The sequence below is a fragment of the Nyctereutes procyonoides genome, unplaced genomic scaffold, assembly GCF_905146905.1.
Source record: "Nyctereutes procyonoides isolate TBG_1078 unplaced genomic scaffold, NYPRO_anot_genome, whole genome shotgun sequence".
Taxonomy (NCBI): domain Eukaryota; kingdom Metazoa; phylum Chordata; class Mammalia; order Carnivora; family Canidae; genus Nyctereutes; species Nyctereutes procyonoides.
In genome coordinates, this window is record NW_026575142.1 from 43,011,377 (window position 1) to 43,025,338 (window position 13,962).

General features: G+C 49.5%; 1 protein-coding gene across 3 annotated transcripts in view; it reads right to left on the reverse strand.

The window, feature by feature from the left end:
• CEP72 (centrosomal protein 72) overlaps positions 1–9,802 on the reverse strand; it is a 36,441-nt gene extending 26,639 nt beyond the window's left edge. For 2 of the 3 annotated variants that reach the window (XM_055308452.1, XM_055308450.1), the window contains exons 1-4: positions 9,712–9,802; positions 4,808–4,935; positions 3,454–3,646; positions 184–292 (exon numbers count right to left, since the gene is read on the reverse strand). In XM_055308452.1, the coding sequence (XP_055164427.1) occupies positions 184–292; positions 3,454–3,646; positions 4,808–4,935; positions 9,712–9,793 (512 nt within the window). In that variant the 5' untranslated portion in view covers positions 9,794–9,802. Of the gene's footprint in view, positions 1–183; positions 293–3,453; positions 3,647–4,807; positions 4,936–9,243; positions 9,311–9,711 lie in introns of those variants that run through there. The other variant, XM_055308451.1, reaches the window with a different exon arrangement.
• Between the last annotated feature and the right edge of the window lie 4,160 nt (positions 9,803–13,962).

A 13,962-nucleotide genomic window follows, 5' to 3' on the forward strand; every position in this document is an offset into this window, starting at 1 on the left:
AGACACTGTCCCACCATCTCCTTGAGCCCCACTAGCATCTGAGTTTTCTCTTTCCTCTTTTGGACAGCTCCCCTTGAAGTGGCAATCAGCACACAAAAGTCTATATCTTTTAGGTAAACAGTCTACTAACAGGAGAGTCTGAACAGCTCCTCTCAATGTTCAAATAACCACTTCTGTTCATACCTTTCAGCTGTGAAAACGGCTGGGAAGCTCTGCTTCGAGTTGAGTGACTCCTCTGATGCAAACTGTAGCCGGGATGCTTTCCGCTCACTGTCTCTCACAGGACGGTCATCTAGGGATAAAATGCCAGAGAAATCAGCAGCCACCACCATGAAGCAGGTGACAGGCCCCAATGACCCAAGCCCCACAGGAGTCCCTCCCAGAACCCTTGAAGCACCTGACCTTCCCCTTGGGAATAAGGATGCTTCTATCGCACACCCTGCAGCACACTGCACCTGGCTGGAACTGCCACCACTTGCTCACAGACCTTCCATCCCCTGGGGCCGGCCAGCCCTGCCAGAAGTATCCCCATAGGCACTGGGTCGACCCAGTGAAGGAATGCTGGGCTGTGTGGCTACACTTGGTTTCCCAGAGATGCCGAGGACTGATTCCAAGAGGGCTGGCCTACTCACATAAAGCTACTCCTCAGACACTACACTTTGGAGGTAGCCTGCAGCCCGTAGGAAAAGAAATCCACATGCAATTCACAAACAGGCACTTCCGGCAGCACGTTCACCTTCTTTTAATACACATTCTGGGTACCCAATGAGGTTCTTGAACCACACTGAGCACATGTGAGTTGTCTCTGTAGATAAGAGTCCTGAACATGTTAAAGAGAGGATGTCGTGGCCAAGTGTCTGGGCCTAGGGTTTACATCCTCAGTTTCGACGTTTCAACTGTCCCCACATGTGTGCCCCAGAAGGCCTCTACTCAGTTCCTACTCCTGGGTCTTCCCTTAGAATATCTGAGGTTTAAGATGGTTCTCAACATCAAAAGTCAATGCTTTGGGGACACCTGGACGGCTCAGTCGGTGAAGTGTCTGCCATCACCTCAGGTCATGATCCTGGGGTCCTGGGATCAAGCCCCACAACGGGATCCTCGCTGAGTGGAGAGTCTGCTTTTCCCTCTGCCTCTGATCCATGCCGCCCCCCTGCCCAACTTGTGCTCGCTTTCTGTCTCTCAAATAAATAAAATCTTAAAGAAAAAAAAAAGAAAGTCAATGCTTTGGACCATTAATACATCCCACCACAGAATTAATATTACAATGGTTAAATTCCAAACCTGCTTCCCAAAGAGCATTTAATCTATGGCACACTCCAAAAAGTATACCATTACAAAGAGCAAATGAATAACAAATCAATAACCACTGTCAAAGTGGAAAACAAAGGAGTTGTGCAAATCATACACAAGTGCCTCTGGGGGCTAGGCCCTGTTGCACGTGGGACACCCCAGGAGCTCCCCTCCTCAAGACACAACTGCCTGAGAGATGTCCATGGTGTGGACACTTGCCTGATGGCTAACACACAGCTCTCTACTCAGCCTTTGCTTCACTTCTGAGTGAGTTCCAAATCCCCTACTCTAAGAACACTTCTCTGGACTGTCCCACTATACACTCAGACTCAACACAGTTAAAACCAATGCAAACGCATTTCTCCCCAAATCTATACCCCCTTCTGACTTTGCAACACTCTCCTCTCCCAGACCCCACAGCCCCCAGCACTGAGTCCCCATATGCTCCCCTCGCTGTTCTTCTGTCCACACTCCTCCAGGGGCTCTCAACTTCTCACCTGGAACCCGTGATGGCTCTGATCTTACTGGGGACCTGGTTAGTGTATATGCTTCCAAAAGGAGCACTGGGTACCCTGTTGGGTAGAGTGAGCCTTCAAAGGGTTCTGGGACTCCCACAGGACTCTGACCTTCAATTGTGTTCCTTTTGCACACCTAAAGGTATCATTCTTATGTCCCTTCTCCACACAAACACTGTAAGATTCTGAATCTAAAACTTTTATAACAAAGGTAAAATAATGATTTAGGATTGGAAATGGCAAGATTTTCCCATAATATGGACTAATAACGCTTCTGAAAAAGAACCAGATTCAACTATTCATAACTTAAACAGTCAAAGAAGTTAAGAACATCAGCCTTTACTCCTCCTAAATGCCTAAAAATTAAAACTAAACATTGAAATTCTAAGTAGGCTTGAAAATAACCAGTGTGCCAATAGGGAAGTTGGTCACTGATACCCACAGCCCATCCCTATGCCCAGGCCCAGGCAGGTGTGGCCTAGCAGAGTGGTCAGGCTCCCTAGAGCCTACAGTTCACCAGTGCAGAGTGGGGGAGAGGCCCCGGGAGAGAAGCCAGCACAGACTCGTGCAGCAAGGTGTTCATGAGAGAATCTATCTACTCACAGCCAAGAGATGCAAAACATGGGGTCTCCAGGACACTGGCTGGACACTGCCAGGACAGGAGCCACAGTATGCCCACAGCTCAGTACCTACCACACACAAGAACAGTGGAGTATCTTCCCTGACAAGTGCTGCTGTGATTTGGGTTTTACTTTGGTTTCATTAGGTCAGCACCCAGAAGATGGAGACACCTGAATGCCCCCCAACCTCACCAAGCAGTGAACTGGCCCTCAGGACCGAGGACACACTGATCACTGAGGACACAGAACACTGCCCTTCCAGCAGACATGCTCACACCGCCACCACTCAGCACTTATACCCTCTTCACATGGGACTGTGGGCATGAGGTTCCAGGCCCTCTCCGTCTCCATGCTCTAGCACTGGACGTGTGACACAGGGTAGGCACTGGCAGGGCCACCAGCCATATGCTCATGGATAAAACAACTCTTGGTAGCCGGGGAGGTGGGTGGGAAGGTGCCACTATGGTTTTCCCCAAGCAGACCCTCCCAACTGGGCATGGCTGGTGGGCATTCCAGAAACTTGGCCTGTGAGCCTGACACAAAGATCTGTTTCTTCAGGGACATGGGTTACTAAGCCAGTGGGTGTCTACACCTGCCAAGAGAACCTCGTACTCTCCTATCCCTATCATCTGGGAGAGGGTATGGCACATACACTTCTCTTCCTGTATCTAACCTTCCAGGTGGATGTGAAACCAGGTAGAATCCAACTGCCTAGTGAGCCTGAGATGAAGCCCAGGGAGCCAGGCAAGGAAAGGGCACCAGACGTTCAGAGAATATATCCAAGCCAATCAGCTAGAAAGTGGAGGGCCAGAAATGATCGGGCAGCCTGGCCCCTACCTGTGCTCATGGCCTTTCCTCAGCAGGTCTGTGTGGCCAGAGCTCCCTGCCCTCCTGCCAGGCACCATTCCAACAAGACTCAACCTGAGACACAGGGACTCAACCAAAGGAGTAGAAAATCAACTTCTAGCATAGAGAACACCTATTAGTGCTCCTGTGAGCAAGGATGTGAGCACAGCCATGTCACCTACCTAGCTGCCGGAGCTTCGGGAGCATGTACACAACAAAAAGGCGGTAATCAGATTCATTCTTTACGACGGGGTTCAGCCGGAAGTCCACATCTGTGAGTTCTGTCAAGGAGTGGAGCCAAAGCACTTCTGCTAATGAGGAGATACTGTTGTAGTAGAGATTGAGACTTTCCAACGCAGTCAGGTACTGAATGCCCTGTCAACAGGACAAAATGCAGAATCAGTTCGCACTTCTACAAACATTGAAACAGACCATTGATATGAATCAACACCAACTTAACAAATGCACCTGCAATGGCCATATGCCACTACCAGGAAGAGCACAAAGACAGAAGTGTTCTAGGTAGGAGGCTCCGTGTCTCACACAGGAAATGGCCATTTGGCATGACATGTCACGTTCACAACAGTCCTAATGGCGCTGAGGATGGCCTGTATCTACTGAGTTCTCACTATTTCATTCAGTCTGCACACAATCCAGGTGTGACACACAACCTCACACCACAGAGTAAGAGCTATTACTGTTCCCACCATACAGATGAGAAACCAGCTGCACGGACTGAGAGGTGACCCAGCACAGGGGGAAACTGGGCTGAGACTCACAGGTGACTCTGAGCAGGGCCCCCACACCGTGTCAGGGGCACACTCTGTGAAGGGGGCAGGAAGTCATGAGCAGAAAGTATGCACAACTTTCCCACTTGCCATCACCTGGGTGATTTCTTCCTTGCTTACGAGGACCAAGCACCCACATCAGGAACACTGCAGGAAGCCTCTCACTCATGGCACCACCACGCAAGGGTCTGAGGCCACCAAGAGTCAGACTATGAACAGATGTGAAGTGCAGAATGTGGATGAAGAAAAGCACAGCTGAGACAGGGATGGTAGTGACTGACACACACACTAGTCTTTCAGGCCTTATTTCAGTTCCTTTAAAGATACAACTATTTTCATCAGAGATAGGACTTCTGGTTGTCAAAGTCATTTAAAGACGTAATGAGGGATCCCTGGGTGGCGCAGCGGTTTGGCGCCTGCCTTTGGCCCAGGGCGTGATCCTGGAGACCCAGGATCGAATCCCACATCGGGCTCCCGGTGCATGGAGCCTGCTTCTCCCTCTGCCTATGTCTCTGCCTCTCTCTCTTTCTCTCTCTGTGACTATCATAAATAAATAAAAATTAAAAAAAAAAATAAAGACGTAATGAGATGCATGAGAAAAACCCAACACCTATAACTGTGGTTAAGCATATAGCCTACACGTAAGCACAGGTATAAAACAGACTGCATTTTTTTTTTTTTACCATAAATGTACTTTCCACTGCTGATAGCAATTAATATTCTTTTAGGAAACAAAACTAAAACTTACCTCTAGGCTCACCAAGGAGTTGCGTGAAAGGTCTAATGATTTTAGACCTGTTAAATGCATCAAGGAATTTCCTAGGTGAGTAATCTTTTCTTGGTAAGTTCCAGGAATAGATAATGACCGAAGTTCAGCTAAGAACAGAAAATTATGAGACTTTAACCTTACTTTTTAGTGGAAATAAATTACTATAATAAAAGTGAGCTATAGCAACCTCAGAATCTGAAAAAAATCATGAAAATAATGTAACTCATTCAAAGTTTGAATACTGGTAAAGACGAATTGCTAAGGTTTTAGCTTGTTTACCTTCAAAATGTCTCTGAGCCCTTGCCCTGCTGCCCATCCCCTCTGCTTCTCCCCTCAAACCCTCTCCCACCAGCAATACCCTCCTAAGTGGGCTTGTACTTTGACAGCTGGCTGCTCAACTCCATTGCCCGTGCAGCCTTCACTTAGAGATCACAATCTGAAACCCACTGGTTAGCTAACCCAACTGCTTCATGCCAGTCACAGGCGAGGGCACAGTGCATGCTCTATGCACCACATGCCTCTGCATGGCACACTCAGTAAGTGACCATGAAGTCAATGTTGCTACAAAGTAAGTTTCTGTAATCAAAAAGACAGCTTGGGTCTGGGCACACCAATGTTTTAAAACACATCTCAATTTAATTTAAAACTGGTCTGTGGGCCTCCATTTCCAGAAAAGACAGTATAAAACCATTTCATCCTATTCCTACTCACATATTATGCCTAACTCCCTGGACAACAATGTATAAACCAAGCACCAGACAACTCTGGAGTGTGTGGAACGGGTCCACATCTAGGGACCTCAAGAAATGTCACGCAGTGAGGGCCCTGCGTTGGTCTCAGGGCTGTTTTGTCTTCTATACACCCCAATCCAAGTGCCAAAGAAGCTAGCAACCCAGAACCATCAATGGACTCTTACATGTAAGGGTAAGCCTGTGGTCCAGGGTAGAAGGACCAGGATGGGGGTCTTGCAGCACATGCTCCTGACACCAGCCCCACGCTAGCTCCATACACCTGCCACGCACAGTGGCCAGCAATGGGACTGTGCGAAGGGACCCTGACTACAACTCCAGCTGGGCTGCTAGGAGGTGGCCCACAAGCATCTATGGAGGCTATGTGAGCAACAGGAGCCTGTCACCACCTCAGAAACAAGGCAGTGCCCACTCAGTGCCAATACTGTGTAATGAGATTTAAATAAGGAACCAACATGGAGATGACAGAAGTCAGAATTATTTAACAAGAGTTTTAAAGCAGTAGTTCAATGAACAATTATCAACACTCCTAAAACAAATGATAAAACGGGACCTTGGTCAAAAAACAGAAGATATAAAGAAACAAAAAGAAATTTTAGAAATGTAAAATACAATAACTAAATAAAAAATACCCTACAGAAGCAGCTCCGTAACAGAATGGAGGTGACAGAAGAAAAAAATTCAAAGTAAATGCAAAGATATTGATCAAAATTGTCCTATTTTTCCAGCAGAGAGAAAACAGACAAAAATAAATAAAGAGCAGAGCCTCAAGTGTCCATGGAAAACGATCTAACATTTCTGTCAAAGTCCCAATGCAGTTCCAATTAGAGTTCCAAGAAGAGAAAGAAAAGACATTACAACTAAGAAAAAATTCTAGCAATTAAAGAAATAATGGCTGAAAGCTTATCAAATTTGCCAAAAGACATAAAGCTACATATTCAAGAAGTTGAGAAAACCCCAAACAGAATAAAGACAAAAAAAAAAAAAAAGCCACGCCCAGATACATCAGAAATAAACTTCTAAAAACTAAAAACAGTGAAAGAATCTCGAAAGCAACGAGAGAGAAAAGGTGTGACCCACAGAGATAAAACAACTCCCAGGGCAGGGAGGGGATTACCCTTCAGAACAGAGGTGGCCTGAAGGAAGGAGCACCACATTTCTGGAGTGTCAAGTGCTGAAAGAAAGAGTCTTAGGTACTGAGGTGAAACAAAGATATTTTCAGACGAAGAAACAAGACAATCTGTCACCAGTACACCTGCCCTAAGGCAATTGTTACAGAAAACTCTTCAAACATAAAGGAAGGATAACAGAAGAAAACCTGAAGCATCAGAAATGAAAAAAATAATGAAACAATGTTTCCTTCTAATTTAAAATTGTGGATGACCATAAAAGAAAAAAATGATTAATGTGGTTCTCAAGGAATACAGAGAAAATATTTAAGACAACTAAATTATAAAGGAGAAGAAACCAAAGAAAACAATGGATGTAAGGTTTTGACATTTTGCATGAAGGGGTAAAATGGTCATACAAGTAGAGTGTATTAAATTATACAAATCCACTGCAATTTATAAAGCAACCTCTAAAAACACTATACAAAGAGATATGCTCAAAAATATAATAGATAACTCAAAATGAAACACTAAAAAAAATCCTCAAACCACAGAAAGGCAGGAAAAGGGAAACAAAAGAAGAAAAAGGAAATGAACAGAAAACAATAAAGTGGCATGCTTCAGCCCTCACATATTAACAATTGCATTTAATGTAAATGGTCTAAATACGCTCTAAAAAAGAGGTTGGCAGAGTAAATAAAAATGAACTAACTACACACTAATCTACAAGAACCTTATTTCAAATGTAATGATGTAGGTTAAGTTTAAAGATTAAATTACAAATAATGGGGAAAGATGTGCCCCGTAAACACGAATCCAAAGGAAGCTGGCGTGGCTACACTAGTAGATGTCTCAAGGACAAACAGGTACATTGCGTAGTTGCAAGGGTCACTCCAAATCCTAAATACGAATGCACAGCTTCAAACATATGAGGTGAAAAGAGAAACAGATGAATCCATGATTAGGATTAGGGGTTTCAACACTCTCCTTCCAGTAATTAACACAATTGCTAGGCAGAAAATCAACAAGGATAAAGAACTGATCATCATCAGCCAATAGGATGTAACTTATACTTACATAATACTCCACCCAACAACAGAGTACATTCTATTCAAGTGCACTTGGAACATTTCACCAATTCAGACCAGCTCTTGGAGCAAAACAAACCTCAACAAATTTAAAATAATTAAAATCATACAGTATATATACTGTGACCATAATGGAATCACACTAGAATCAGTAACAGAATGAAAAAAAGAAAATCTCCAAACACACAATGAGAAAACACTCCCAGATAATCCACAGGTCAAAGAGTAAGTCTAAAAAGTCTAAAAATACACTGAACTGGGGCACCTGGGTGGCTCAGTAGTTGAGCATCCGCCATTGGCTGGGGGAATGAACCTGAGGTCCCGGGCCTGAGTCCCACATCCGGCTCCCACAGGGAGCCTGCTTCTCCCTCTGCCTGTGTCTCTGCCGCTCTGTGTCTCCCATGAATAAATAGTTTTTTAAAAAATATATATTGAAAATGAAATATAACAAAATTTGTGAATGCAGCTAGAGCTGTGCTTAGAGAAAAATTTACTAGAAAATTAAAAGGCCTCAAATCAATAATCTAAACTCTCACCTCAAGAATCTACAAAAGAAGGGGCAGAGCACCTGGGTGGCTCAGTTGGTTGAACGTCCAACTCTTGGCTTTGGCTCAGGTCATGATCTCAGGGTTGTGGGATTGAGCCCCTACTCAGGCTCTGTGCTAGGCCTGGTGCCTGCTACCATTCTCTCTCTACAAGCCCCCACACTGCCTCTCTCTCTCTCTCCTCCTCTTTCCCCCTCCTCCCCTTAAAAAATCTACAAAAGAAGAATAAAAAATAAATGTGAAGTGAGCAGAAAGAAGAAAATAATAAAGAACAGAATCAATGAAATTTGAATCTATGAATACAATGGAGAAAACCTCAACACACTGAAAAGTGACTCAATGAAAAGATTAATACACACAGTTCACAAACTCCTACCAAGTCTAAAAAAGACAGAAATAATAACTAACAGGCAGTATGGAAGAAGGGTTTCAGGACGGAACCCAAGACCTTAACAGGCTAACACAGGAGCATGACAAACAACTCTATACGAATAAATTCAACAACTTCTAAGAGAAAAATCAATTTTACAGATCCCAGCCATAATTCCCTCACCCGAGAAGAAACTGGTAAGAAGAGCTGTATAACAATAAATTAAATTTGTAATTTAAAAGCCTCAAACAGAACGTTCCAAGGCCACAGAATTTCCGCGGGAAAACTCCATCAAGGAAGAATGAGCATCAATTCCACCCGACCTGTCCTAGAACACCGAAGAGGAAGCACTCAGCTTTACCCTGCTGCCAAAACCAGAGAAAAACAGGACAGAAAGAAAACTGCTGACCAGCGTCCTCCGTGACAGAGGATGCTCCTGCGGAGAGGAACCGCAGGGCCAGCTCTTCCACAAACGAAGGCTGCTGGTTCAAGGCTGTTCTAAAAGCCAAACCAAACCGCCTTATTTAGGGGTAAAAAAAAATAATAAAACAAACCCATAAGGGTAGTCAGTGCTCTTCTTCATTTCTGCTCAGGTCTCGACCTCTGAGTCCAGGGACCCAGTAGGGCTGCCCCAACAGCTCAGAGGAGTCTCAAGAGGAGTCGGCTCCTCTCCCCCTGCCCCCCCACCACAGGGCCTCCCTTCCCACCACTGGGCCCCTCCCCCCGCACCCTCCCCACAACAGGCCCCCTCCCCCACGCCCTCCCCACCACAGGGCCTCCCTCCCCAACCACTGGGCCCCCGCCCCGCCCCCTCCCCACCACAGGGCCTCCCTCCCCAACCACTGGGCCCCCGCCCCGCCCCCTCCCCACCACAGGGCCTCCCTCCCCACCACTGGGCCCTCACGGCTCCTTCGACGGTTAAGAAGAGCGCGTCAGGACGCCGCGCCTCTGGCCCGACCCCGTCGGCGGACGCCGTGGGGGAAGCTCGCTCCCTCAGCCGGCCCGCCGCCCCCGCCGCGCACCCAGGTCGTGGTGAGGCGCCAGGCCGCTCTTCTCCCGGATCTTCTCCTCACACAGAACCAGCCAGGGGCCCGCAGGCGCCATACTTTCAAACGGCACGCACCTGCGCCCGCGCCTGCGCAGTGGGGCCGCGGGGGATCCGCGAGGGGCGGGGCCGGGTCGGGAGTGGGCGGGGCCTGGCGGGGGCGGGGCGAGCGGTCGCCCGCTGGCCTACCAGGCTCACAGGGAGTCCTGCCCTCAGTGGGCGCGGGGCCCTCCCCGGGAAAGCCCGCCGGCCCGTGGGGTCCCTGCTCCACCTGGGGGCCCCAGCCCGTGGCTCCTCCGCTGACCATCCCTCTAGGATCTTTATGGAGCGTCGTGAGAAGGACTTGAGACCATCAGGGTTTAGGGAAGACCCCGTTCTAGGTCCCAATGTGCCCCAACCAGCCAGGTCCATGGGGTCACCCCCTCCCTACCCCCTGTCCTGGTGTCTAGGGGCCCATCTGCTACCCAAGATATGACCAGCCTGTTGGCAAAGTCAGCTGGCATCTCACTGCCTGGGTAGTAGCATAGGGGGCTGTTGAGCAGGGCGTGTTGGGGAGGAGTATGGGGGTGCACAGCATGGTGGGGTTGCTGAGCGAGGCAGAGTTTCCCACCTGGCCTCCCCCAGCCCTTGCACTGGTGCAACATCTTTTGAACTGGCAAGTGTGCTGTAAGATTGTGTTGACCTGGCTGGGGTGCTGTGGGATTGTGTTGACATGGCCAAGGTGCCATGAGGTTGTCGTGTAACTGACAGAGACTCCATTCCAGGTATCCTGTGTTTCCTTTCCCAGGGATCTGGGCATGTCCCAGGCCCAGCAAGTGGTCACCACAGCAGGTCAGCTGAGTGGAACTCTGTGAAGGCAGGACAGAGTTAGAAACTGGACAAACGACTGGCCTCGGAAACACCCCCCTGGCACAGACCCCTCCCTCCTGCAGCAGCAGTCACTAAGGGGGGAGTGAAGATAGTGGAACAGCACCACACAGTGTCAGTGTTTCTATCACAATGGAAGTGCCAACAAACCTCAACAATCCTGTTCTCTACTTCCTGAGGTACTATATATTCATTGCAGAAAAGACGCAAAATGCCAGAAAACAAAGGCTAAATACTCGGCCACACTGAGATGACCATGGTAACATTTTCACCTGGATCTTTCTAGTGTGTTTTCCAAGTCTGTGTATGTTTTATGATATTGAGACCATGCTGACCATTCTCATATGTGGACACACATATATTTTTACTCTGTATGAACTCTTTATGTCACTAAATATTCTTCAATATCATTATTAAATGTCATTTTTAGTGATCACATTAGGTCATGAATTAAACCCAGGTTTAGACAACCCGTCTTCTGTTCTGGACCTTCCACCTCTCCGTTTGTTTGTGGCGATAAATCTAGAGGGGTATGATCTTAAAGTTCCTTTTGAAGAGCTGTGGAGTGACCTGAGGATGGACCTATGCCCGGGGGCTGAGCAGCTTCAGGGGTCCTCGAGGATGCAAGTGGCCTGAGACCTTCGGACGTTTACTAAACGATAACAGTCCCTGTCAGGGAAGGGGTGCAGGTGGGTGGAGACCTGCCGTGTGCTCACAAGGCAAATGGGGCAGTTTTTCCTTCTCCCTAAGAGAGGGGAGCTGAGCCCAGCCCTGGGAGCCAGTGTGGCTGAGGGGTGCCAGGGGAGTCAGCAACGGGGACAAGGTGGGGGTTCTGCAGGCAGGCTGGTGTGACCTGCTGTGGCAGCCACAGCCCCAGCCCCAGAGCAAGTCCAGCTGTGTGGACTCCACATGATTTTTTCAGTAAGCACTCACTGCACGTGACTCTGGAAAGGGTGGTGCCAGGCCTCTACTGGCAGGACCTGCAGCTCCAGGGGAGCTCTTCTGGGTGAGTGGGGCCCTGGCCCCTGTGGTACTCAGCCTGGAAACAGCCCCTCATGGGTTATTGGCACAGTGGGTGTCTCTAGGCCCTATGGCCGAGACGCCAGTGTCTATATGGAAGGGGCCAGTGGGCCCAGCCTCGGGAGCATAGGCAGGGCCTGTGAGAGCTGGTAAACATTCTGTTTGGTTCAGGTTTCAGATAAGATGCTAGGCCTCAAGGAAATAGGCAGGATGGCTGCGGCAGGGCAAGTCAGCTTCACCACCAGTGCCCAAACCTCTGTCCTAAAGCTCGGCGGCAGCGCAGCTCCCAGGGCCTGGGCATGATTTGTCCCTCCCTGTTCAGCCAGAAACCCCTGCTTGCACACCCCACCCACAAAGCCCAGGAGCGTCCCCTAGCCCAGGAATCTCCATCCATAGGGTGGGTGCCTGGTGTCCCTGAGCCACCCCTGCACCCATCAGAGCTGAAAACCAAGATTTCTCAAGAAGAGGCCGACTTCCAATTCCTTCTGGAAGTGGGGACACGGACAACTGGCACAGTCTCCCTACAGGGAAGGCCTGTGAGCCCCTCGGGCCTCTGAGCCATGACCCTCACCTGGAGTTCAGGGGCCCTACCCACCATCTGGGACACAGGTCCACTCTGGCACACTGGACCCCGTAACCACCCTGCACCTAGCATCTTCCAAGTGGGAACTGCCCCTGTACCCACCCCCTGCCTCCCCTCCCATGACCTACTCACCTGCTTAGCTGCCAGGAAGAGCTACAGGGCTGAGAGAGTAAGCCCACCTCTGTCAGATCTGGGGTCTGCAGCCTGCTCCCCACCTCTGAGGCTCTAGTGAGCACAGGGTTCAGGGGCCTTTGGACCAGGCAGAGTGTGGCCACACAGAACTCCCCATCCTGGTCCTCTGCTCAGGAGCCTGGGTCATCCACCCTAACCACTCCAGAGAGCGTGCCCCCCGCCCCAGCCAACACTGATCCCTGCAGACCGTGGCCTCACCTTGCCCCCAGCAGGATGCTGTTCCTTGCTGGGTTCAGAGCCATCACCTGGCAGAGCTTGGCGAACGCTGGGAGAGAGGTCAGGTGCCGCCCCCTGTGTGGCTCATGGCTCACGTCCACTGTATGGGGCAGCATGGAGAGCAGGAACACGGGTGAGGTGCAGCTCTTCTGGTTGACCAGTGCAGCTGGAGGCAGGGACAATGGCATCAGGACAGCCAGCCTGTGAAGCAGCCAGCGCCTCTGGCAGGCCCGTGAGCTTGTGTGGCCAGGGCAAGCTGCTCTCTGGACCCCGATTTCCCCATCTCTAAAAATAATCAGCAGGGTTTCGAAGGAACCAGTGGCTCCCCGCCTCTTCAATTTTGCCTGTTTCCGTCACAGAGAATACAGAAGCTCTCTGCACCTCTACGGGGTGACACTGCTGGCTGCTGAGAAGTAAGCACAAGGAGTGGCATTTGGGGGCAAGGTTTTGATTTTCTGGAAAAAAGAGTAAATGTAGGCAGTATGCACCATGCCCTTGAACACAGGTGTGATGCCTGCAGTCAGCAGCACTTAACTTGGGGACAGTGAGGGTAAAACCAGCATTGCAGAGGTGCCTGAACTGGGCTCTAACCTCTTGGCCACTGGTGACTTGCTGCTGCCTGCTGCACTCCCACCTGGTGTCAGGGGGCACCGTGTGTGCACAGGCCATGTGAGATGTGAGACTGAGCCACAGCAGGCAGGGCGCAGGGGCTCCCTTTCTGCCTGGGGAGGGGCGAGTGGGTGGGCATTGCCAGCAGAGGAGTGGGGGTGAGAGGACCTCCCAGGCCCCAAGGCCCAGTACCAGAGGAAGGGCCTGGTGGGGTGGGCAATCCCTGCCTCTGCCCTTGGGTGGAGCACAGGTCCATTGTGGGTGCAGCCTGGCCAAGTGCAGGTGGTTTGTGCAGATGGTGGAGCCGATGAGGGCTGGGTACAAACAAACTGGAAACTCGGTGGACTGGTTTCCCTACCGCACAGGGAATGAGAATTCCTGTAGCCGGACGCCTGCACGCCTGCCTCCCTCGAGGTGATTATGAAAGTAAAGATAAACGGTGGACGGCCCAGCCACACCCATCGTGACAGATACGTGCAGGAGATACAGCAGGAATTCAGGGTCTTGCCTTCAGAAAGCTCACAGTTGACCTCATGGTCTGCACCAGAAAAGGCTATTTTGGGGAAACTTTTACAGAACCAGAAGTACTCCTCCCCCCTCCCCCTCCCTCCCCACTCCAACAAAATCCACGTAAAATCCCTGGAACCTCCATGCCTTCTATGGCAAATGATGAGATTAATTTAAAGCTCTTGAGAGGGATTTATCCTGGATTATCCAGAGGGCTGTGAAGGCAATCCCACA